Raw genomic sequence first — 26,846 nt, 5'->3', positions numbered from 1 at the left:
CATTTTGAATATATTTTTTATTGGCATGCTATTTTGAAAGAAAGAATTATGGGGGCAGCTGGGTAGCTCAGTGGATTGAGAGCCAGGCCTAGAGACAGGAGGTCCTAGGTTCAAATCTGGCCTCAGACATTTCCCAGCTGTGTGACTCTGGGCAAGTCACTTAACCCCCATTGCCTAGCCCTTACCACTCTTCTGCCTTGGAAGTATTGGCTCCAAGACAGAAGGTAAGGGTTTTAAAAAAAAGAAAGAAAGAATTATGACAGACTATCTTTAGACAAATAGATGTATAGATAATTAATATTTAGGCAAATAGATGTCCAAGCAGAGAGAATCTGCACTTGGATCTAGAAGGTCTGAATTGGAATTCTGCCTCAGCCATTTATTAAGCTGTATGAACCTAGGCAAATTACTTAACTTCCCACCTCCTCATTTGTAAAATGTGAGAAATTATTCCACCTATTTACCAGTTGTTGTAAGGTCAAATGGGATAAGATAGAAAACATTTTGCAAACTTGAAAGTGCTATATAAATGCTAGCTATTTTTATTTTTTAAAAACCTTTACCTTCCTTCTTAGAATCAATACTATGTATTGCTTCCGAGGCAGAACAATAGTAAGGAATAGGGCAATGGGAATTAAGTGACTTGCCTAGGATCACACAGCTAGGAAGTGTCTGAGGCCAAATTTGAATCCGGGACCTCTGATCTCCAGGCCTGGCTGTCAGTTAACTGAGCCACCTACCTGCCTGTAATGCTGGCTGTTATTTACTTGCTACTTGTTCTTTTATTTAAAGACATGGAAACCCCTTTTGAACCTAATCTTTATAGCATCCCTGTGACGTAGGGAAACACAAAATTCTAAGGTTATGAATGAGCCTAATTACTAAGAAAGTTATAGAAAAATGGATGAGTGAGTCTGGAGGTATATGTAGTAGACTCTGGCTCTGGTTCTTTTATTAGCTGTGACTTGGGATAGAGTCAGTGGCTCTTACCTTAAATCCTGGCACTGCTGCTTTTACTTCTGGGACCTTTGGGGACTTTCTGCCTTTCTCTTGACTTTAGTTTCCTTATCTGTAAAAGGAAGTGGTTTGCACTAATTATCTGATTATTAACTTTGAAGTTTTATGATCCATTATCTCTCTGGGCCTCAGTTTTGTCTTCAATAAAAAGTATCATTAAGGCCCAGTCCAGCTCAGAAATTCTGGGGTTATAACGTCCTGTACAGTTGACAACAAAACTTGATTTTTAGGCTACTGGAGTTCATACTAAATTGGTAAATTTTTCAAACAGCATTTCAAAGTTAAACATTTGGTTCCATTATTTGAGTTTCTGATACTTTGCATTATTTCAAGATGAGCTATTTTAAATTGTCCATTTGAATAATTTTTGCATTTTACTAGATTTGGACAATATAACAAAGTGTTCTGTCTAGTTTTTGTTCCCTGATTTGATTTTCTCTAGAGAGGTATTAAAATTCAAGGTATTTCCAGTAAAACCAGAAACAGAGATGGCATTTTAAAGAGTGGATTTTTAAAATCCTTTTAATTTTAAAATTTCTCCCCAGTGGGTCACATGATAAGGATTTAATAGACCATTTAGTAAGTTGGGGTAATTGAGACATAAAATTAAAAATGTTAAAATATTTTATTAGTGTTCCTAAAGTCTTTTAGGTGACAGGTCCCTTTAGAAATTTGTCTACACTTATAATTGTGAGAATGGTATTTTGATAGACCTTTTTATAGATTCTTGCTTGAAATTATTATAGTTGGGGGGGGAAACAAATAGAGAACTAAAATCCTTTGTAGAGAGCTACTTAAGCAAATATATTTTTATATCAAGTAGTCCTTTATACCCTTTAACACATTTAAAGGGAAACCAATAGCTTGGCTTCACTCTTAGAGTTGCTATAAAAGTTTATTAATTGGTTCATTTGTGTAGCATAAACTTTGGTTTACTGTAATTAATGAATCTGTTCTTAAGCTCTTGCCCATTACATTTCACACCTGTAAATTGATGTTTTAGAGCAAAACTCTGTATCTCTTCCAGAATTCTAGGTAATTGTCTGTTGACTGCTTTTCAAAGCCCTTGATTTTGAAAATGGCACATGTCCATTTGACCTGTTCTGTCATTGTCCAGTTGGTTGAGGTGTGCTAAGAATCCAGGAGTCTGTTTATGCTTCAATGAATTGTTTTTCTTCAGTGACCAAGTCAGAATAACCTTTAGATATAACTAGTTTTTGTAGGTTTTCCATTACATGAGTTTATAGTTCTAGCATTGCTTAAAATAGATGACTTGGCAGACTTGGAGACAGGAGGTCCTAGGTTCAAATCTGACCTCAGACACTCTCCAGCTGTGTGACCCTGGGTAAGTCACTTAACCCCATTGCCTAGCCCTTACCACTCTTTCTGCCTTGAAACCAATACACAGTATTGATTCCAGGATGGAAGGTTGTTTTAAAAAAAAAATAGATGACTTGGGTAGGCCAAAAATGTCCCCTCCAGTTAGGAGGTGTTTGAGGTGAAACATTATTTTCTGGGTAATGCTAGACATTCTATTTCTTTGCCAGGTAGTTATATCTTGAGGTTTTCTTTCTTTTGCTGGACTGTTGGGTTCCAGATATCCTGCTGTTTTTCTCCTTGGAACCAGCTGGCTTTCTTGGCATCAGTCAAGCTCATTTGGTAGGAAGCTCTGTAAGGCAAATGCAGCTTCCTTTTGACTTCTACACATCGAACCATCTGCTAATACCATCTCTTGGTCTTCAGAGTTGGCTACTGTAATCAAGAGAAAGGTTGAATCAGGCATCTGTGCTTATCCTTTTTGTAGACGAATATGTTTCACAGGCACTTTTTAACCCTGTTGGTCCAAATTACCAATAGGAACTCTCATTTTGCCCTTTTTCCATTCAGATAAGAGTTTGGAATAGAAATTTTCTTGCTTTCAGTTGTTTCTTTGTGCAATTTAAGCTGTTGGTTACTTTGTTAATTGAAATTAAATTCAGCCCAGCAAATTAAAATGTGCTGTATACCAAGCATCAAAATCCACAAATATTTCTTAAATGGCTACTTAAATTTTTTAAAAATTAAGAACTTCAAATAAAAAAGAGGATTCTGTATGAAACTCTGAGTCTCCATTACATACGTCTTGCTTTTTAAAAAAATATATATTTTATACCTTACTTTCAAAACTATCCTGCTTGTTTGTCATTCCTTCTGTGCTCTTCTATTTATTTATTTAAATAAATGTTTCAGTGGACCTCCTTTTTTGAGCATTGATATTGCTAATCCTTTCTCACCTCACCCCCATTGAAAATCTGAGAGCAAAGAAAGGAAGGGGGAAAAAATCCTTATAGCAAGTAAACATAGTCAAGAAAATTGAATCTGTACAATGACCATAGCTCAGAATGTATATATGCCTCTTTCTGCATCTTGTGTCCACCATCTCTGTCAAGAGGTGGGTATCATCAGGGAACAGCTTTATACTCAGCACTGTGCTAGGTGCTGGGGGTACAAAGACAAAAGTAGTCCCTCTCCTCATTGAGCTTTCAATTTGTTGGAGAAAGCAACATGTCCATATATAAATAAACACAAAATGTATAAAAAACAAGTATCTATTGACAGGTATGGGGAAGGCATTATCAACTGAAGTCCCATGGGGCTGGGAATGATCTTGGGTTGAGCTTTATAGGAAACTAGAGATTCTAAGATATGGAACTAAGAAAGGAGTCTATTCCAAGTATGGAGAATAATTTATACAAAGGCATGGAGATTAGAGACAGAATGCCTAAATCAGGGAACATCAGGTAAGCTAATTTGGAGTGCTTTCAAAGGGGAGAAAGGTGTAATAAACTTGGAATAGTAGGCAGGAGTCAAATTGGTTTAATAAAACAAGCTGAGAGATTTATATTTTGTATTTTAACTTAGTAGCAATAGGTAGTCATTGGAATTTGGGGAGCAGAGGAGTGAGAGACCTGTGCTTTAAAATATCACTTTGGCAGCTGTATGGAGAATGGATTGGAGAGGGGAGAGAGAGTTAAGGCATAGAGACCAATTAGGAAGCCAATGAGCATTGTTCTAAGAGCTACTGGAGAATCTAAAGATTATGCTTTCTTAGGTGGAGTGTGTTATACACAGATAAAGTAAGGATGAAAAAAATACAGTCTTGTGTAGTGGAAGGAGTACCAGATTGGGAAGTCAGAAAGACCAGTTGACCATGGACAATTCAACTAAACTCCCAGAGCTTCTGGTGTATCTCCCTAAGACTTACTTCAAAATATAGACTGTATGGGGGGGCAGCTGGGTGGCTCAGTGGATTGAGAGCCAGGCCTAGAGACGGGAGGTCCTAGGTTCAAATCTGGCCTCAGACACTTCCCAGCTGTGTGACCCTGGGGAAGTCACTTGACCCCCATTGCCTAGCCCTTACCACTCTAGCACTGCCTAGCACTTACCATTCAATACATAGTATTGACTCCAAGACGGAAGGTAAGGGTTTTTATTAAAAAAAAAAACAAAAAAACAAACAAACAAAAACACAAGAAAATATAGACTATATGATCAGTGGGAAGGAAGTTCCCTTAGGAAAATTACAAAGTGCTCTTACCAGACCTAGGTGGATGAGGGTTATTAACTGACCCCCATGAAGTTTTGAATATAGATGTTTAATAACCATTTGGATTTTGAATTGGAGGAGGTGGCATTTGAGTTATTTTAAAATAAATTCAGCAGGAGAAAAAATAAGAAGGGCATTTCAGGTATAAGGAAGAGCATAAGAATAATTTCTAGTTTGAAGCCCTGGTCTATGAAGTAGGAGCCCAAGAAGGTTTTGGTTTGATCCCAGGTGTGTGGTCAAGGAGTGAAAAGATAGACTGCATCCCATCCTTCCAGAAGTAGCTGATAACATATCAGTATCACAACCAATGTTTTTCCCGGTACTCCCTCACTGTCACTTTCACCTCTCCTGGACAAGTTGCCAGCCTCCCCAGGTACTTATAATAACAACAGGTTCAAAAGTGCCATTGGGAAGACTTACTATGGGCTCTATACCTAACTCCTGCCCTCTAGATCACCCAATGGCTGGGACAGAGTATTCCCCGTCATCGACTGGTAAATTAGAGGCTTACTTCCCTCTTTTTAAAAAATCTCTTAAAAAACCTTTTCATTTAGGACCAAGATATAAATAGTACTTGGTATCAATAGACTTTTAATTCATGAATCTTCTACTTTCACAATGAATTTTTGCATGTTTTTTCCAAGAAGAGAAAGTGGTCTTACCTGTTTAATTTCAAATCATTCTTTAGTGTATCATAGGATAATCAAGAATGAATGCATGAATGGTGATATTCATCTTTGGTAGCATTACATTATTTCCTTCCCCTCTCTCTACCCATGACTTCCCTTTTAGACTTAACATGGGAGGGCATTAACATTCTTCTATTCTCAGATTCATATCCTCAAACTCATCAACTCTTCACTATATACATCCAATCAGTTACCAACTTTGTCATTACTATCTCCATAAAATCTCTTCCTCTATTCGCATAGTCACTACTCAAACCCTTATCAGCTCACATGAAATAGCCTCCTAATTGGTCTCCCAGCCTCAGATTTCCCTCTTTTCCAACCTAAAGCTGATAAAATGATTTTTATAAAAGACAGGCCTGACCAAGTCCCTCCCCAATTCAACTATAGTGGTTCTTTATTAATTCTATCATGAACTATTATTTAATTTAAATGCCAATTTTTTGCTTTATAATGTACATAATTGTTAGTACATATATATGATTTATAAAGCATTAACATACACATTGGGATTCATGCTGATACTTTGTTTTTTTAATAAAAAAAAAAGTTTAGAAACCACTAGCTTAGAGCAGAAGTGTCAAATTCACTTCCAGGCTGGAGGCTTCAGCCAGATTAAAATGTTATTGGGAAATATTTTACAGAATAAAATAACGGTACAACATAGATAGTGTTAGTACAACATCGATAATGTTAATTTGTGGTTTTTTAAATTTAATATGCTAGAGACAGGAATCTTTTTCTCTTTTGAATTTGACACCATTAATCTAGAGGATAGGGATGCATGGGGAGGACCTTGAATACCAAACTAGAGTTAGTACTTTAATGCTGGTGGATTATTCTTTAAGATTTGGGGTTGGTTTTTTAGGGAGGAAGTTGGGTAGACTTAGGTGCTTTTATAGCAATATAGCACAAAAATATGTGTGGTATATTAAAATTTTAACTTAAAAAAGTTATGCAAGCCCAGTGATCTATGCCAAGATATAAACAGTATTTAGCATTAGACTTTAATTCATGGATATCTTCCTTTCACAACTCTCATTTTATAGTCAATGTCCGATATCTTTTCCAAGTAGATAAAAATGATGTGAATTAATTTTGTCAAACCATTACTAGTTCTGGTACAACTAGTAGAATATATTAGCCAGATTTTCTTGGAAATGTACATCTTATATTAAGACTAATATTTTACTTGATTATTTTTTAGGGTAGTTAATTTGAAGAAATCAGATTATTCTGGAATTTCCAATGTTGATTCTCAAAACAGCTTTTTAATAAAAGTTGCACTGTTTCCTACTATTTACTTGGTATGTCTTCCTTAAGACAGATTCACTAAAAAACTTGTAAAAATACAGTAGAACAAAAATAAAAGAAATGTAAAAGGGAGAACTACTTAATTTTTATTTTAATCTTCAGAGATAATTTTTTGAAAATTCAATTTGTAGCTTTGCATATATGATTTCATTGTATGTAGTAGAGATGTGAAAACCAATGTGTTTGGGTAAATGCTTTTCTGTGTGTAACTTTGCATTTATTATATTTATATATTTTTAGCATAAATCCTTATAAACCTCATCTGATCATTTCTCCTGGAGATGGTCACATAAAGGAAAGTGAAGACACTAAAAGGTAAAGTTTTTACTAAAATGACTGAATTTACTAAAGGTTTTAAAAATTCCTAATATTTCTGAATGTATCTACTCTGTTTTGGTTATAATTAGTGCTAGTGCTATCTGCTTATTTTGGTCAGTAGCTTAAATTCATCATATCAACAGTTGAATGCAAAAGGAGAATGTTTGAAATGGTGATATTTATCTTTTTGGCTTACAGTAACTAAAATATAACTTTTGGAATATATGAAATCGTAGATTTAAACAAACATTTATAGCCTATTCCTAAATTTTAATCTCTGCATTAAAGTATAGAATTAAAGGTAAATGTGAAGTTTTCAGGGTGTTTGGAAGAATATTGATACTAATACAGAAGCAAGGAACTTAGGACTAGCACAGTATCTTGCATATACTAGTTTTCATTAACTTTTCGAATGAATTGATAGTTTATTAGAGATGATGAGACTGATGAAGCATTAGTGGAATAGCCATGTAAAGATACTTATCAATGAATTAAATGTGAAACTAGAGTATGGGGAGAAATCAGGCCTAGAGAAAATAGATTTGGAAGTCAGCATCTTTATTTTATTTATTTATTTTTAGCCCTTACCTTCCATCTTGGAATCAATACTGTGTATTAGTTCCAAAGCAGAAGAGTGGTAAGGGCTAGGCAATGGGGGTCAAGTGACTTGCCTAGGGTCACACAGCTAGGAAGTGTCTGAGGCTAGATTTGAAACTAGAACCTCCCGTCTTTAGTCCTGGTTCACAATCCACTGAGTCACTCAGCTTCCCCTGGAAGTCAGCATTTTAGATGTGATCATTGAAGCTGTTGAATTATATGAAATCACCATGGAACTGAAGGAGAAAGGGGATTAGGGAAAAGAATCTACTTTGTTATTGAAAAAACAAAGTTTCAGAAATGGGGAGTAGGAAGTTATATCAAATACTGTGAAGTGAAAATCTTTTTTAAAAAACACTTTTTAGGTAAGAGATGAGAAAGGAAGTAGAAGCATTAGTTTAAAAGTTTGAGAAAGTGTTCAGTTAATCAGTAAACATGTAGTAAGCCTCTACTATATGCTAGGTACTGTGTTAAACACTGAGATTACTAGAAGAAAAAAAGACAGCCACTGCTCTGAAGGAGCTTACAGTCTAGTGGCAGAATAAAACCCCCACAAAGAAACTGAAAAATGGAGGGGGGCAGGAGGAGCCAGAGAAGAGCCCTGATGAGGAATCATGGAGTAAAAGTCAGAGAAATGAGGAAATGTTCTGAGCCCAGTATCCTCCTTAACTAAAGGTTTCATAAAGACAGAGGTTGCTGATGAAGTGACATCTTAAGCCTTCTGAGATTTTATAGGCTGATGAGATTCTCCCAATAATAGGATCAGAGGAAATTTCATGGGAGAGGAGTGTGAAAAGATAGCATAGTTGGGGAAGGTTTTTTTTTTTTTATATAAAAGAAACTTGAGAAAATTTTTAGCTAGGAGGAAGAGTAGCCAGTACAAAGGGAGATACTGAATTTGCAAAAAAGAAGGAACAACAGTATCATGGTTCAGTGGAAAAAACAGAGTTTTAAGTTGCAGAGGCTGGATTTGAATGCTAGTTCTTCCTCTTGTGCTGGTGATATCTTCTCTAGCCTGTGTAGTTGCTTTGAGTTTCCCTTTCTTTGCATGTAATATGAGGATAGAATAAATAACTTTTTTTAGTGGGCACAGAATTGGACTTTAAAATCAGGAAGTCCTGCCTCAGACATCCTAGTTGTGTGACTCCTGGCAAGTCAATTTCTCCAGCCTCTTCATCTGTAGAATGGAGGCAGGGCTAATGGTAGTGCCTGTGTCCCAGGGTTATTGTGGATCAAATAGGATAACATATGAAAAGCTGTTTGTAAAGCCTTAAGGTGCTTTATAAAGTTAGCTATTATTATTGCTAATGCTATTATTATCATTATTTATTTACCTTGGAGGATTGTTGTGAGAATCCAAGGAAATCATATATATCAAATAAATAAATATGAACAATTTTATTGAACAAGGCTTTATCAGTTTGAGAAGGATGGGATCAAAGAGGAGGGAGATGCTTTGCAAAATAGGACTGGCTACTTCCTCAGAAAAAGGATGAAATTTTGAAGTAAATAGTAGAAATTGAAGCCTTCAAGATGGTTCTTTACATAAAATAGGAAGTGAAATCATCTGAGTATAAGGTAAAGGGAACAAACAGTTCTTAAAATAAAAATTGCTAACTATCAACAACCATGTGAAAGTATTCTAGATCACTGATAATTAGGAAAATGCAAATCAAAGCAGCTCTGAGGTTGGACTGAGAATGTAAATACAAAAGTAAGACAGTCTCTCCCTTAAGAAACTTATATTCAAATAGGGGAGATGAAATATTTAGCAGAGTGGTGATCAGGGAAGGAAGCTTTTATTTGGGGGGAGTGCCAATGGGATAATCATTTGAACCTCAGGGCAACTGACTCATATCTTTAATAAAAGCAACAGAAGTATTGGTGGTGGTAGTTATTTTTTTCCTTTTTCCCTAAAATAATCTAGTTTAATTGACTTTCTTTTTGGCCCTTGCATGGCATCATCTTTCTGAAGAAAGCAAGATTATAGAATTACATCAATAACAATGGTCAAAGAAATGATACCCTAAAATGTGGGCTCACCTAGGAGTCTATACCTTATTACTATGTGAAGTGAAAATTTAAGGGGACCTTGAAAATATCAAAGTACAACCTTTTTAACCACTGTTAAAAATAAACAAAAACAGGAAAAATCATCTTTAAAATGGAATGTATTAAGAGAGAAATGTGGGTCACTGCCTCAAGTCATTGACCTAAGACAAATACCCCCAAAAATTTACAGAGAAAGACAGAGAGAGAGAGATGCAGCTGGCTGACAGAAAGACTCTTGACTCATAGGAAAATACTATAGGCTTGTTTTACACATTCAAATAAATTAACATTTTTTTAAAGTTTATTTTTTTTCCATTTGAATTAGTTTATTTAGTCTGTTTAGAACTGTCAACTTGGAAATCTAGAAATCCCCAGTTTATTTAGTTTGAGAGTAGAAACCCCAGGTTTTGATCTTGTCTGGTGAAAGTAAGACCCTCCCTCAGGGGGAAGCCTCCTGTGACAAGGTCAATCTCAATTCACCAGAAAAGATCAAAACCTGGGGTTTCTACTCTCAAACTAAATAAACTGGGGGTTTCTAGATTTCCAGGTTGACAGAACATTATTCCTTGGTTACAATAATCACATTATTTCCCTCCCTCCCCTTCACCTACCCTTCCCACAGCCAACGCACAATTTCATTGGGTATTACTTGTGTCCTTGATCAGAACCTATTTCCATGTTGTTGATGTTTGCATTCATTTGGAGTCTACATCCCCACCAGTATCCCTTCGATCCATGTATTCAAGCAGTTTTTCTTCCCTGTTTCTACTCCCACAGTTTTTCCTAAATTAACATTTTTAAGAAATGATCTGGGGGCAGCTGAGTGGCTGAGAGCCAGGCCCAGAGATGGGAGGTCCTGGGTTCAAATTTGGCCTCATACTTCCTGGCTGTGTGACCCTGGGCAAGTCACTTAACCCCCATTGCCTAGCCCTTACTTCTCTTCTGCCTTACAACCAATTATACTGTATTGATTCTAAAGCAGAATGTAAGGATTTAAGGAAGGAAGGAAGGAAGGAAGAAAAGGGAAGAAAGGAAGGAAGAAAAGGTCAAAAGTCAAGAGACAAAGGTTTTAATCCAGAAATAAAGGACAGGAATATCATTGAAAGAGAGGAAGAGGTCATGACTGGATTATCTGGCTGGTGCTGATAAAAGAGTAAATATCAGCCATTGGGCTCCTTACAATGGGAGAGATTTCTAAAACAAAAGGGTACCCAAGATTGGTACTTAAGATTTGATCTTTGGGTCAGTCTGGGAAACCTGCTCCAGGCAAATCCCCAAACAAACTCACTTAAGGCTGTAGGCTTTTGTCCTGCTTGAAGAAAGAGGGGGTGGGATAACCTTGTCTTGAAGGGAGCTTGAAGTGAAATGGATTGGGGGGGGGGGGATGGACACCAGCTTTACTAATTTACCTATTAATAATTTATTACCTTGAGAATAACACGTTTGATTCTCACTCCACACATTACTATGTCCAGTGCCTGAGGACTAGGGATAGAAAACTTACATGGTAGCAAGGCAAGATGGATGGCCAGCCTGGTTGGGATGAGAAGCATGATGCATTGTGTGGGGGTAAACTAGACATGAACTAACTATTCCAAGAATTAGAGACATGATTTTTGAAGGTCCATTTCAGATAAGGGGAAATGGAGCAGCAACAGGCAGAAGAAGGCACCTGGTAGGGAGCAAGTGGGGCAACAGCAAGGAACACCGATTGTCAGAATAGTCTGGATGAATGAGAAGATGTTAGAAAGGATTGCACAATAGTTACACTGTTGGTTAAGCAATAAATTGGGCTATTGGGCCATTAGGAATTATATATATACACATACACACAAACACACATATACATGAGACTAAAATGCTGATAACCTCTCAAAGACAGGAAAAAAGGACTTGCCCAGTATACACCAAAATAGTTATAGGAATACTTTTTTATTATAGCAAAGAACTGGAAACAAAGTAGATTGAAGAATGATTCAACAAATTATGGTACATGAATGTAATAGACTATTACTGCACCATAGAACATGATGAATATAGAGAGTATAAAGATGCATAGGACATAAGAACTGATACAAAGTGAAGAACCAGGGAAAACAATATATTACACAGTGATTGCAACATTGTAAATGGGAAAACCAAATAAAAATGGAAACTAAATGCTCTATAATTATCAGGAGCCAAGCTTGATCCTTAAAGGAGAAATGAGAAAATCCCTCCCTTTGCAGATGTGAGAGCATAGGTATGGAATTTTGCATATCCTGTCAGATTTGGTTGTGTTGGTTAGTTTTGCTAAATTTCTCTTCCTTTTTCTTCTGTTATTGTTACTAATCATGATTATTAGGCTAGGTGAGGGGAGGGGGCTAGAAATGTGGCTATAGGGTGATTAAAAAATAACTAATACCAATATATTTTTTAAAAAGAAGAAAGAGAAGGGGAGTTGGTGGAAAGTGAAGAAATTTCCCAGTAATCATTTTGGAACTGATTACAGTAACAGAAAGGAAAATAACAATGAAAGACTTAAAAACTAATCTGTGCAGTGATCTATTATAATTTCAAAGGACACTTTATATAAATTCACCCTGCTGGTGCTGATAGGGAATTATAGGTTTGGAATAAGGCATTTGTTTTTTCTTGACTATTTATTACTAAGGCAGTGGGAGGAGAAGAGTTATTGGGAAATAATAGTGAAGTTAAAAAAAATACTAAAAGAAAAGACACTTGGGGCAGTGGTGTTATGGGCATGGAAGGATACCCTTTGGGGTTCGGGAAGGATGCCTTTTGCAAGCATGCAATGACTCCAAAATTTAGCTTAAAAACAAAAGAGATTTATTAATTTAGAAAGTAATGTTGAGAGTGGCCAGGAGGATAGCAAGGTAGAACAGCAAGATGGGGAGCAGTTCCCTGGGAGGACAGCATGAATCTTTGAACAGCATGAAGATTTTATACATTCTTCACAACAGTTAGTCACTCAGGCATGGGGTGGGGTGATCAACTGGGGTCTGCCTGGGGACATAAAGATTCCTTAGTTTTAGAGGACAAACAGATAGGATCGAGGTGCGGTCTGAAGGTGCATCTTTCTGACCATCTAGAGGAGGATCAAAGGAAGATAGTCATCTCAGAACCCTAGGTGGGGTCATTGGGTGTTTTTAGTCTCAGAGTCAGAAAAACAACAAGGGAGTTCCCTTTACAATAGTTCGCCTGGGTTTCTGGGGTACAGTGCCCATGTCCGTGGGATGAGAAAGCAACAAGAGGTGAGTCAGAGGAGAGTACTAAATAGCAATGAAGGTTCTCAGTTCTCAGTAATAAAATTCTTATTTATCAGCTAAGAAAGTGGGTCAGCTCTTGGCAATTTGTGAGCCTTTTCCTAGTCTGTGTCATTTTTGTAAAATATCTTAATAATGCTTTAAAATTTAGATTTAGCAAACATTTGCTAAACACCCTACTACATGCAAAGCATTGGGGATACAAAGACAAGAAAACTTAAGTCCTGTCCCTTATGTTTCTAAAGTTGTATGGACCTTGACAGAGCTTTTTGTCTCACCTGCATTAAAGATGAAATTTGTCAGATTAGATTAATAATTCAAAATTTCAGAATGTTTTTCCTGTTTAAAAATGTTTAGAAGGATAAAATTCAGTAGTTACCATTGATAGGCTAATTTCTCTCAGGTAAACAATTTAGTACATCATATTTGGCATATCTACTGAATGATGTTGAAATGAATTTATAAGCTTCTGTGGAGAGTACCTCCAGAACCAGCTAAATACCAGCTCTAACTCAGGCTTCTTGGACCCGTCAGTTCACTGTTTTCTAGGGGAGTTTTATCACCATCTTGTCCTGGGGAAAAAAGGCAAATTTATAGGGACATTAAATGGAATCCTTTTCTTTCATAGGATTGTGTATGAGAAAGGTGGCAAGAACAGACTATTTGAGTCCTCTTACTAGTTTGCAATCTCCTTGAGGGCAAGGACCATCTTATTTCATTCTTATTAAATGTTGTTACTGCTATTAAATGTGCATTACACATGTTAAGCACTTAAGTGCTTATTGAATTTTTTTGTATGAAACATGGGAAGGCTTAGAGATGGTAGAGTAGTTTTCTGAAAGAAAAATACATCATTGAAAAATGTCATAATTTATTGTAAGTGAGCCAGATGGAGTTCTCAATTTCTTCTTTGTTGGTACCTAACTATAAGATCTCAATCTTCTTAGAGCAATGTTTCCCAGTGTAAATTATACTGGATTAGCAAAATGAATATGCTAGGTCTTTACGGTGTACTGTGCTTTGTTTTCTGGAGACATTTGATGGGAGAGAGAGGATTAGGAGGCATTTCATAGGTTTTAGGAATTCAGAAAGATTGATAGTAAAAAATTTCTCAGCCAGAAACACTGATTCAGATTATTAAGGCAAGCATGGATCCAAGGTATATGCCCAGTGAACCAGTAAACATCTCTAACTGTTTAGTGCTGATCTTCAGCTATATAAACTTAAAAACTTGAGAGTGAGAACTTTAATAAAACTCTAAGGAGGAAAACCAGAGAGAGACTTGTTTATCTTAGGAGATAATAATTAATTGCTGCCTTCCTTAGTGTTTACACTTATTTGGATGTTACAGGTAAGCAGATGCTATCATTTATTATTTTGGTTACAGTGTATATTTCTTTTCTATCTTCTGTTAAATTATAGGAGAGGGGACTCTGACCTGGTTAAGAAATCATTATTTATCTGGCTACTTCTTTCAGTTATGCTTTTAGAAAGAAAAAGTAATTTGATTACTCAACAGTTTTAGCTATTTTGTTTCCAGAGATTACAATATTCATCCCTTCCTTAAGCACTTATATAGTTCCCTGTGTCTGTGAAACTACATTCTAATTAACTAGAATTTAGAATTTTATGTCCTACTTCCTTTGAATGAAGATCCAGTTAGGATCCTTCAGGTGTGAAATTGGGTTTTCATAAGCAGCTTTTCCAGGTTCTTGTCTCATAACTTCAAAAAATATGATGTAAAAGTGGCTCACATGTCATTTAGGTGTGATTTTTTTGACTTTCTATCCAATGGTTTTGCAGTTGAATTGCAATATGGTAGGGAATGACAGTGCTGAAGAAGATATCAGGTTCAGAATTACACCCTAAGGACAGTAAAGAGATGTGAACGTGTCTTATTTTTCTATCTTTCCTGGCATAAACCATGCGCAGGGACTTAAGTGATTGTAAATGAAATAACAGACTGAACTTTTGTGTTTAGATGGATATAGTTTTCATTTAGTTGCCTTAAAGCTACTAAAGGTTTTTTGTGTGTTTTTTAAATTTAGTATTAAATGTCTTGGAAATTGCTTATAACTGAAATGTGTGAATGTGTTTAGAAGAAATATTTATGTGAATAAAATACTTCATTTTTATTTGTATAGTAACTTTGAAGAATTACTGGGGAAAGAGTATGATTATTCTAAAGGAAGTGAAGATAACTATGAGAGATACCAATATTCTCATAAAGGTAACAGTCTTTGAAATTTCACCTTTATTTTCTCAGGGTGAGGGAGGTATATTTTTGTTTTGTAAAACTTAGCAGTTGACTTTTGATGTGTATTTTTTTGATGAGGTTCATTATTTTCCAGATGATGACCACAGTAAGGACCATCTAAAAGAAAAGCTCTATCAGCAGTTTTACCAACAGATACAAAGTGAATATGATAAAGAAAGGCCTTCAGATTGCACCATTGTTTCAATCAACAAAGACCAAAGGTAAGTGTATTTCCTTTTATTGAGTCAAACATGATCTTTAAATGTGATGGCCTAGGAAAAAATGTTGAATTTGAGATTCACTTTCCAGCTGTGTTACTTATTGTCTTTGGGATCTTGACCAAATGATACTTGAACATTCTTAGCCTCATCAGGAAAATGAGAAGATTGACTAGATAACCTACTAGGTTCTTTACAACTCCAAATGTAACTAAGCCATTACTTGTGACTATTTTACATGATCGTGAAATTAATTCAACATTCCATTCTTTTGAAGGTATAATTGAATAGTAAAAAAGAAAATGGTGAAAATTTAGGAATTTAACAGTTTGTTGCAATAAAGTCTTGGGAATTTTACTAAAAAGTGACTTAATCTACCTCTACCATGCCTATTTCTTACTATATAATAGGGAGAATAGCTCATATGTATTGAGCAGTTTACAAAGAGAGCTTTGATCATTACCTTACCCCTTCCCCTCTTTGGAAGTAGAGAGCATCTAGCATTTATATGCTACTTTAGTGTTTGCAAAATGTTTTTATATGTTATTGCACTTAATCTTTACAACCAGCCTTATAAGATAGATGCTGTTACTATACTGAGTTTATAGATAAGGAAATTAGATCTGACAGAGGCTAAGTGATTTTGCCCAGATAAACCCATTGTCTGAAGCAGGATTCAGTTCTGGTATTCCTGACTTCCAGGTTTCATCCACTGTGTCACCTGGCTGCTCATAGTAAAAAGGGTAAATATTATTCCAATTTCTTTAGATAAAGAATCTGAGGCTCAAAGAGGCTAAATAGCTTGCTAAATGAGTTAATAAATAGTAGTTCCAGGACTTGAACTTCAAGTGTAATGTTCTTTTCACTATATAATTGCAGTGAGTAAGGGTCATCAAACTGGAGTCTGTAAAGTTTTAAAAAATTAAGTATCTTGTTAGCTAATTTCAATTTTATTTATTTCTTTCATATTTTATTTTATGAGTTTAAAAAGATTATCCTGAGAAGGTACTTTAGATTTTACTATGTAACCAGGGGTTTATGACACAAAAAAAGATAAGAAACCTTGCTCTAGAGAGAGAATATTTATAAGGCACTTTATAAATTTTAAAAGGTTTCTATAAGTGGCAATTGATATCCATCTCTCATGCTTACCTTTTCTGTGTAGTAGATTTATTACCTTTTGTGTTTCTTAAATTTGACCCCTTTAGGGAATTCTACTCATTTTCATGATTAGATTTTTTTTTAATAGGGCTTTTTGAAAAATAATTCATAGTTCCATCTCACTCTGAATTTACTTGGTTGGATTATTTGCACTAAAGAACACTTGAAGAGAACTGAAAGAGTATTGTGGGTAGGTGAGCACACTTGCCTATATATTTGCGGATTATAGAATTTTGGGTTAACTAGAAAATTGAAGAAGCTCCATATTCAGTTAGTAGTATTTTTTTTAACCCTTATCTTCCATCTTAGAATCAATACTGAGTATTGATTCCAAGGCAGAAGAGTGGTAAGGGCCAAGTAATGACGGTTAAGTGACTTGCCTAGGTTCACACAACTAGGCCAGATTTGAACCTAGGACTTCCTGTCTCTAGACCTGACTCTCAATCCACTGAGCCACTCAGCTGCCCCCAACAGTATATTCTTAATGTTGAACTCAGGCCCAGAGGCATTGAAGAATCAGTGTGCACAATAGAATTCAGTGTCTCTACTCCAAGCCCCTTTGTACCAATAATAACCCAGTCCAGGCTCATTATATTAGTCTTTAGATTAACTTCTTTAAAATTGGTAGGTGTTATAAAATTTTACTTAAAGCATCCTTCACTACTTTTAGAATTGAGGCTCCAGCTGTTCCATCCGAGAGAACACTGATATTTTTGCTTCTTTCATATCTAAAGAAATAGACCTACTGTTCTAGTACTTTGTCAGGTATTGGAGAGGTATGTTGAAGATTACTTCTCTTTTTCCTCTATCTGGAGTGGCTCTTTAAAACAGCTCTTCAGATGTTATCTAGACTTTGCCTGGTGTTTTGCAGAGCTGGCATTTTGCCATGGATTAAGATACTATAGTAGATGAGCTCTTCAAAGGCAGCTTAGGAAGTTCTCTGACATTCTGCAGTTGGCTCCTGACTGGGAAATGATGCAATATATAAAATATTTTTCATTTGTGGCAAAAGCAGTTGGACCTAAATAGGAATAAATTGGTCAGCTTAATTTTAATTAAACATGTTCTCATTTTCATGGCATATGAACATAAATAAGTTGTTTTCTAGGTAATTTTTTATAATTGGTAGAGACAATTAACAGAAAGATTTCTCTTATCAAGTGCATTTTAATAAATCGTTCACCTTTAAAAATTATTTTTATTGAAGGGGTTTTTTAAAACCCATACCTTCATCTTAGAGTCAATATTTAATATTGATTTCAATGCAGAAGAACAATAAGGGCCAGGCATTTGGGGTTATTTGACTTGGCTAGCAAGGAAATGTCTTAGGTTATATTTGAACCCAGGGCCTCCTGACTAATCCTAGCTCTATCCATTGAGCCACCTAGCTGCCTCTGCCTTTTTTTTTCTTTAAAACCTTTATGTTCTGTGTTAGTATCAGTTCTAAAACAGAAGAGTAGCAAGGGCTAGACAATTGAAGTTAAGTGACTTTTTCAGGATACCAGAGCTTTAGAAGTGTCTGATGTTAGATTGTACCCAAGTCCTCTGGACTTTAGGCCTGGTACTTTATCTACTGTGCTACCTAGCTACCTTGAATTTTTTTTTTTAATTTAGTTTTATTTTTCAGTTAACAAACATTTATTTTTTCTCCCTTGTACTTCTTCCCCCAAAACCTCTCATCCCTAGATGAAAAGCAAGGGGAAAAACCCCCAAAATTCTTTTAACAAATGTGTATAATCAAACAAAACGAATTCCCATATTGGTCACATCCAAAAATTTGTCTCATTTTGCATATATGTCTATCAATTTTCATCAGAAAATTAATCTACATTTTTATAGTCCGGAATGATGTGGTTTCTGCATTGAGAAACCAACTTTGTTATCTCTTCTAAGAGTCAGAGTATTAGGTTAAGAACAATGCTGTTATTCTTTTCAGAAGTGAGTTATCTCCAGGGTACTAACAGCAATAAGCACTGGAATATTTTAGAAATTAGTCAGATAAGAATTTTTTTTTCCTTAATTTAACTCATTTATCTTTCCAATTTTCCTTTTTTTTAGTTTAATTCTTTCTGAGATATCTATAGTTACTCTATTTCCATTTTGAAAAGAGATGATAACGTACAATATAATGATGCTTGACCCACATAACCAAGCAATACAAATTATAGTCATAATTGTATTCTCTTTACATTCCACTTTGTGGTTATAGAGCTTTTTACATACATTATCTCAGTTGAGCATGGCAAAAGAAAGCATGTCTTTAGCAGGCATATTTTCCCCTTAAAATGCCATTTATACTTGCAAAAACAGAAGGATTTTGATTTTATAAAATTCCCCTTTAGAGAGCCTTCTAGGTGTTAATGTCTGTGAGAAAGAAAAGGAACCCAATGCTTCTTTACCTTCTGAAATAGTCTGATGGCTACTTTTGAGAAGTCCAATTTTTATTTCTTATTTCTGTAACTGAGAATAACTAAAAGGTAAACATCAGCCATGCAATGCTGATTCTTTTTTGTGTTTGTTTTAAAGTAACCAAAATGTTTTGTTTTACTTTAAAGGGACTATGCAGTAAGCATAGGTCACCGTTTGCAAGACCATGGCCTTGTGGTGGAAATGATATATCTAACATCAGAGGCAAGTCTCACCTGTGCGCTCCAGGAAGTTAAAAATGACGGTTCTCCTTTTTGTATTCTTGTTGAACAATCTAATGTAGCGCTCTCCTCTTGCACCGTAATTTCACTTCACAAGTCTATCACAAGTAAGTTTCACTTTCACGAGTGTCTCCATTTAAAAACACAATTCCACACTGTTTTGTTAGACCCTAGAACACTTTTTGATCCCTTTAAAGTTTTCTATTTAATACTTCCATACAAAAGCCTGGTGAAATGATGTGAGAAGATATCATAACTTTTTATGTGTCTCAATGAATTTAGGTTCTAATGATCCATCCTTGTTTTTTCTACATAAATGGCATGAAATATCTGTCCATCCTGTCTCATCTATTTTTTTAACTACATTTTAGAACTTAACAATCTGCACCCAAAGTTAAACGTCTATTGGAAAATTCACATTTGCTAATAAAAATTCACTTATCCATTATCTGCTCTTAGCCATCTGGCTGACTTGCAAGCCTTCTTGCCCTCTTCACAGAGCTCTCAGCCAACTTAAATCTAGTTCTCTTTCTCCATCCTTTTGTCAGTCTATGGCCCTCTTCCCTAAAAATTATTCTAATCACCCCTAGTTGTAGCAATTCACATATAATGGAAGATTTCCCCCTTTTTAAAACTTAAAAATAGATGTACTTATGAGTCGACATAATTATATATGCATATGTTTATAATTGACAACATCCTCTCAGACTTAAAAGCTTTTTTTCCCTAGAGATACAGCTTTCTAAGTGTCACATATGTCAAAGGATTCTGCTCTTTCTCAGGTTACCTTTTTTCTGAAAACAGTGATTCACATCTACATGAATCTTATTTCAGTCAGCTGGAGTGAAGCTGTTTGGATGTGAAATTAGGATTTATATCTGAACATAAAATAAGGTGTTAGACATGATATTTACCATACAATATAAAGAAACAAAATAATACTTTATTTTTTGAAACTGACAATACACTTGTGGTTGCAGCCCACATAATCATATCATAGGCAATCATTTGTACCATAAGCAGAAAATATAATGTGTTCATTTAAATATAGGCTGTTTCTCTAATGTGAGACACACACACAAAAAAGTAGGTTTATACTGAAAATAAATTACCTTAAAACACAATACAATCGTTGTGAACAGCAGTATAATTGCTCTGAAGTAGAAATTATGGGCTAAATTGTTTTGGTGGGGTGGGGAAGGGAAAGGAGGAAAGTTGCCTTTGCATATCTGTGATACTTGTAGACTTTGTCATTGTACAGATTTTTGGCCAGATTGCCACCTCTTCCTGGCTTAGATCTGTCCATTTCTGATTCTGAGGCCAAAAACTAAACAAAGCACTTTGCTCACAACAGCTCTGTGAGGGAGATAATACAAGTATAATTAGTCTCATTTTACAGATGAAGAAATGGAGACCTGCAGATAGTAGGCACTTAATAAATGTTTGTTGAATTGAGTTGACTTGCTTAGGCTCAGAGAAAGGAATTCATTTGTCTGTGGTCATATGACTTTTAAGTGTCACAGTTTGAACCTAAGCCTTCTGCCTCTAACTCCAGTGCTCTAATATTTTATGCTGCCTCTTAAATAATAAATATTTTGTGATATAACCAAAGTATAAGATTGATCAAGCTGGATGTTTCTTGTTTCTCTAGTACATCGCCATATGCCCCTGGAGGATGCATTGGCTCTAGTAGCTAAGGAATTTGGGACTATTTTGGCTGAGCGGGAACAGCAAGAAGGTGCCGGAATTTCTCAAAAAGCAGCTGATCTGGTAGATGACTACTTAGAACGGGACCTCTGTGAAAGCTACTCTGTGCCTCTAGGCATCAAACATCTCCTTTTCCTATTAAGTGAGGGAAAACATTTGTATCAGGAGGAGTTAAACACTATCTGTGACTACCTGAAGACCAGGAAAGAGGAATTGGAAGGTAGTCATGTATTTCTTTCCCCATAACTGGGAAAAAAAATCATCTTTTGAGATAAAAACCTTGTTCTTATCAGTGTGTCATCAAGGAATAAAAAAGAAGGCACCTTCATGATGTCTTTTGGTTCAGACCTAAAACACAGATTAACTTGAGTAGGTATTTGTGGTAGGAATGTACAATGTCTAGCCATTATTGTCTATGGTAGCATCTTATCTTTGATGTTTCTTTTATAAATATGATTATGTATTTGGAACAACTTCTTACTAAGTTCCTATTTACATAATGATCTATGTTTTAAAACATTCTTTCCTCACCTTGTGAGTCAGTATGGTAATAATGATTTGGCACATAAGTAACCTGAAGCTTAAAGTAATTTGCCTGTTAGTGTCAGAGCCAAGATCTAAGTCTTTTGACTCAGTCTAATGGTCATGTTATGTTTTTGAGCTGTATATATTGAAACTTTTAGAGACTATGAACAATTTATTCTAGTGTATTCTGCTTTTCATTTATTAGAAAAGTTCAGCAGATGTGGCAAGTTAATAGTTCTTAATCTTGGTTCAAATTAGATTTGGGTTTGACAGTATTTTTAAAGAGATAAGATGTGAAATGTCTACTTGGCATTTGAACACTTTTAAGATATTCCATAGATATTTAATGATAATTAAAAAATAATATTCCTAAATTTCATACATCATCTCTAGAACAGCAGAATTCCATGTTATTATTATCTGGTCACTTGGGTGGGCTTGTATCTTAGGTTCCTTCTGACCTTGATTTCTTTTCTTCAGGTTTTGTTGAGACACCAGATACTTCAACTGCAGTTGTGAATGCTTTGATTGAAGCTAATTTGATGCCAAGATCTCATACTATGGGCAAACCACCTCCTCTTCTTCCAACCCCTGGTAGGAACTCCTTCCAGGGTCAGCCTCTCCTTCCTCCAGTTAAGCCTCCTTTATTAGGTGATAGGCCTGGAGGACTCCTTCCAACGCCAGGTCAGTGTTGTCCTTTCCCCAGCACAATTGTCTTACTGAATTTTTCTGCATCTATGAAAAATAAAAATTAACTTAAAAAATAAATATGTGTATGTATGTATATATGTAAATCTAGGTATATGTAAATATAGATATATCTGGATGAATCAGCCTAAAGGGAAAAAGGCAAGACTCCTGAATCATCTTAGCTATCCTCTGAGTTCTCCCTTGAGAGAGCAGAGCAATTATGACACTTTATTCTCTACCAGTTTTTAAACAAATCTAAAATTTCCTGCAGTTTTTACCCCTTGATGGAGAAGATTTGTACTTTTTATTAGGTGTCTGTGTTTACCCAAAGCCTTCTGAGTGAAGAGGGACCTTGTTGTGTGAACTCTGTTGCCTTTTATGCCAAATTTGAGTGGCCCATGTTTTCCTCTAGGATTAAGATTCTAAAGCTGATCTAAGCTTATTAAGAACCAATTCAATATATTGGTAGTGACTTGTACTCTCCCAACAATTACCTGAATTTCCTAGCATTCTTGAGGCATTTTTTAGTGCTAAGTTAAAATGAAATGTGTGCTTATTTTCTTTCTCTTGTTTTGCAATTTGAATTTGTGAGATGAAGCTAATATTTCATGAGCACGTTTGAGTTATAAAAAATAATTGAAAACCTAAAGAAATGTCAACAGTAGTCTGTAAATTAATGGATGCTCATCTAGGGAGACATGATACTTGAAAAAACTAATTTATTGCTTTATATTCCATTGCTATCTTTTACAAATTCATTTTTGTTAAAATGTTGTAACTTCTGTTATTTAAGTTGATATCAATAATTTTCTATTATCTTTTGCTTCTGGTGAAACATAATTCAGAAAAAGGAGCTAAAAGTTTCAAAATAAATGCTCTGTACCAGGCTTTGTTTAGACTTGTCATAGAGCAATGAATCTTAAGCAAACAATTTTAATTTTAGCTAGAATCTTTTCCTGTGAGTGCCTCATTTATACTCAATTCATCATTCTGAACAAGTCCCAGGAGAATAATGCATGCTACTTTATACTTATAGTTATACACTGTTAATGACACATTCACCATTATTGTTGACAACAATCTTTGAGGGCTTGCAGTTTAGTTGTAAATGTTGTATATTTCTATGGTCTTTATTGTATATGTAAGCCTCATTTAGAGCTACATTAGACATGGTTAGGTGGAGTTCTGTCAAAAGGAATTTTCTCATGCTATTGAACACAAGATATAGTTACTATGTCTGGTTTTCAGTTACCTTATAACTGGAGAAACAATCTGGGGCCATTGAACGAAGTAGCTTAAGAAGAGGCAAATAAACTGTTAAGACTAGAACAGTAGTATCAAACTCAAATAGGGCCACCAAGCCTTGCATAAGGATTCCTGTGGGCACATATTGACTTTAAAAACCAAACGTTAACATTATGTTCTTTTGAATTCTTATTTGTTTTAAAACTACTTCCCCATTTACATTTTAATCTGGTTTGGGCTACTGGCTGGACTAGAGGACACTTTTCAGGTCTTGGTCCTAAGCCTCTCAAAGAATACTGTGGAGCAGTGAACCAGTTGGGTATATATTTTTAGAGAAGTCAGTTTTACTAAACATCTGAGAAGATCATTCCTGATAAGGATACATCATCAGTTTGTTTTTTATTTTACATAAATCTAGGACATTCCGGGCCCAAGGGTAAACCTCCTCCCCTTCTAGCTGTACCCTCTAAAAGACCTGGTCTCCTAGGATATGCACCACACCAGCCTGTAAAGCGTCCAATGATGTGGGAGAAACCAGCCCTTTTGCCTACACCAGTAGGTGAGTTGTGTTGCAAGTATTATGGTTTATAGATGACACAAAAATCATCATTTCCCAACAAGCCTCCTCTCCACATCCTCCTGTGTACAAGTATGTGCCATGGTTTTATATCACAAACCTTTCTCCTGGCATTGAATTGCCATTTCAAGATTGGTTTCAAGTCCCCTGTTATTGAACCAAAAAAAGATATATTTTCTCTAAGGCATAGGTAATTATGGTTTCAGGATAAAAGATATGTACTCAAAAATAGTGGCAAGAAACAGACCATACAGTAATTGCTACCTCCTTCTCCAAAATAAAAGTAATCTAGGATCATAGATTTAGAGCTGGAAAGGACCCTCTTGACAACACTGAGTCCAACCCCCTCGTTTTGCAGCTGAGTAAACTTGAGTCTCAGAGAGTTTTAAGTGACTTGCCCAGGGTCCCTCAGATACTAAGTGTGTGAGGTAGGATTTGTTCTACCACTTTTTGTGACTGTACCCAGGAATTTATTCACTGTGTCACATAGCTGCCATTGACAAAATTTATCTTTCTTACTTGTATAATACAGCCATGTTTCTACTATGTAGGAAGACTAAACTTTTCCTGGGAAATATAAAGGAAAAAGACAGTAGTTGAGATCTGAAACTGATAAAAGGAAATGGCCATAGAGACTTTGCTTCATTTGTCAGTTCTTGATGACCATGGCATAGTATCTTCATGGGAATGATAATATTTCCTGTCACTTTTACATTATGAGGATTATTGGTATCGTTAGGCAAATGTCCAAAAGATTTTGATTGAAATAGTAGATTTTTACGTTGTTGTTTACAGTTGGGTTAAGTGTTTTCATCATATTCCTCTATGATAAAATTAAAAAATAACAATGTTTTTAAACACTTTTCCCCTCACTTCAAAATGTGTTAAAGTCCTATTCATTACTTTCAAAATATCTACATTATCTAGATAGTCTCAAACAAACTCTCTGACCTTGGAACATTTTATGATCTAATTTAGGTTGGGAAGAGAAAAACTCAAGACTATAAAAGGGCTGCAGAAATTCAGAAGAAAGTTTTTAAGAATAATTTTTGGGGGAGCAGCTAGGTGGCTCAGTGAATTGAGAGCCAGACTTAGAGATGGGAGGTCCTGGGTTCAGATGTGACCTCAGAGACATTTTCTAGCTGGGCAAATCACTTAACCTCAATTGCCTACCTCTTACTACTCTTCTACCTTGAAACCAACATATAGTATTGATTCTAAAATGAAAAGTAAGGGTTAAAAAAAAAGAATAGTTTGTGGATTGGTCTTGAAGTAAGTAAGTATAAAGGATTTGAATTGCACAGAGGAGAATATAGAATTACAGATATTAATTTTAAGTGACTTTTTTGTTAGTACCATTTATGTAGTTTGGTCTAGAGCATCAGTATCCTGATTCCATATACTTTTGTTCTCATGCAGCCATAGTGTTCCTCATGTGTTCGTAAGACAGCTTCAAACCCTTTGATGAATATAAATAAATACAGTTCATTGTCATTCAGACAGAAGAACTTACCCTTCAGACACTGAAGAATGGATGCTGGTTTTAAATCACAAACACACCCTAATTATCAAGTTTTTAAAACATTACTGAAATATTTTGTATTTACATTACCTTAATTTTTTTTACTATATTCTTTCCCCTTGTCAGTGAGCCTTCCTTTGTAACTGAAATTTTTAAAGGAGAGAAATCAGTTCACCAACCCAAATCTACATATTTACCATATCTGAGCATGCATATACATAATATAGCCACATCCATTGTCCCCAACTTTGTAAAGACTGGAAGATGGTGAATTTTCTCAATTTTCCTATGGAGCTGGCTCGATCATGCCACCTCATTACAGGGTGAATCTGTTATAGCCTACAAAACTAGAACAAATTAATGCCATAAGTGGTATGGGCTTGGAGCAGGGATGGAACACAGACAAAATGGCGATGTGAGATCTGAAGATTGTATTAACTGTCTTTTTGCCTCCCAACAGTACAAACAGTACAACCTCAACGGGCAGCTAAACCCAAACCTTTTTGAACTAAGGAAACCTCAACTGGGCCAGGAAGAAAATGGCAAGCCATTCCAAGTAGATGATGTCCTCTCTCTTTCATCAGTTATGTCTGTGTACCAGGCAAGAAACTTTATTGTAGCATACTTTCTGTTATAATCTACATTCCCACGGGAACTTTTTTAATTTGCGGAGACTGTCACAAGCTAGATGTTTGTGAAAAGTCAGTGTTGTAGATATGTTGGACCTTTAAGTTGTTCCATTACATATATTACACAATAAATTCCTTGTTTTACACAACCCCTTGCTCATTTTTAAACAGTGGTTAGATTTAATCTATTTGGGGAATATATGGGGAAGGAAGAAGCTTCTTGTTCAGTAGCAACTGAACAAGCTAGTCAACCTTTTTTGATTTAAATGGGAAGGGTTCTATATGGGTGGGGGTAGGGTCTTCATGGGAATTTTTGTATTGGAATGAAAAGTCCGAGGGGGAAAATCAGCTCAGGGCAGCTGTCTTTTCTAAACTTGAATAAAAAGGAATTGGTTTTTTTTTTCTGTCCAGGGCCTTTTGCTTTGATTAACTGTAATACCAGTGTTTACTTGTCTATACCAGATGTCTATTCCTATGTTGGAAGCACTTTTTACATTAAATTTTTTGTCTTTTCCTTCATTAAAATATGAAATTTTATGTCTGGCCTGAAAGCTCTTAGAACTTGAATATAGCTTCTGTTGATGTGACTTAAGTCTTGTATTATCTTATGAAATATAGATTATGGCTTGTGTGGAACACCTGCTATAATAACACCTGCGGTTTGGGAAGTGTCTGGCTTTTATAGAATTTGGTCATGCAAAGAAACCCCAGGTTTCTCACCATACCCCCTCTATATCAGTTGCTAGTTTGCAGGATTTGTTAGTCAACAACACACTTTTCCCAGGTTCCTTTCAACATGACAGTCATGTTCCAGAGTAGTTATTTCTT

At 35.5% G+C, this 26,846-nt stretch overlaps 1 protein-coding gene across 4 annotated transcripts in view; it reads left to right on the top strand.

Moving 5' to 3' along the window:
• Positions 1–26,555, top strand: part of LOC100017776 (nuclear receptor coactivator 5-like) — a 36,026-nt gene extending 9,471 nt beyond the window's left edge. For 2 of the 4 annotated variants that reach the window (XM_007474839.3, XM_007474838.3), the window contains 8 exons: positions 6,847–6,921; positions 14,984–15,069; positions 15,191–15,317; positions 19,031–19,230; positions 20,775–21,050; positions 21,836–22,039; positions 23,709–23,849; positions 25,850–26,555. In XM_007474839.3, the coding sequence (XP_007474901.1) occupies positions 6,847–6,921; positions 14,984–15,069; positions 15,191–15,317; positions 19,031–19,230; positions 20,775–21,050; positions 21,836–22,039; positions 23,709–23,849; positions 25,850–25,896 (1,156 nt within the window). In that variant the 3' untranslated portion in view covers positions 25,897–26,555. The remainder of the gene's footprint in view (positions 1–6,846; positions 6,922–14,983; positions 15,070–15,190; positions 15,318–19,030; positions 19,231–20,774; positions 21,051–21,835; positions 22,040–23,708; positions 23,850–25,849) is intronic. The other 2 variants (XM_001371187.5, XM_007474840.3) reach the window with 1 other exon arrangement.
• The last annotated feature ends 291 nt before the right edge of the window (positions 26,556–26,846 follow it).

The sequence above is a fragment of the Monodelphis domestica genome, chromosome 1 (genome assembly GCF_027887165.1).
Source record: "Monodelphis domestica isolate mMonDom1 chromosome 1, mMonDom1.pri, whole genome shotgun sequence".
Taxonomy (NCBI): Eukaryota; Metazoa; Chordata; class Mammalia; order Didelphimorphia; family Didelphidae; genus Monodelphis; species Monodelphis domestica.
This window is presented reverse-complemented; position numbering and strand designations above follow the sequence as displayed.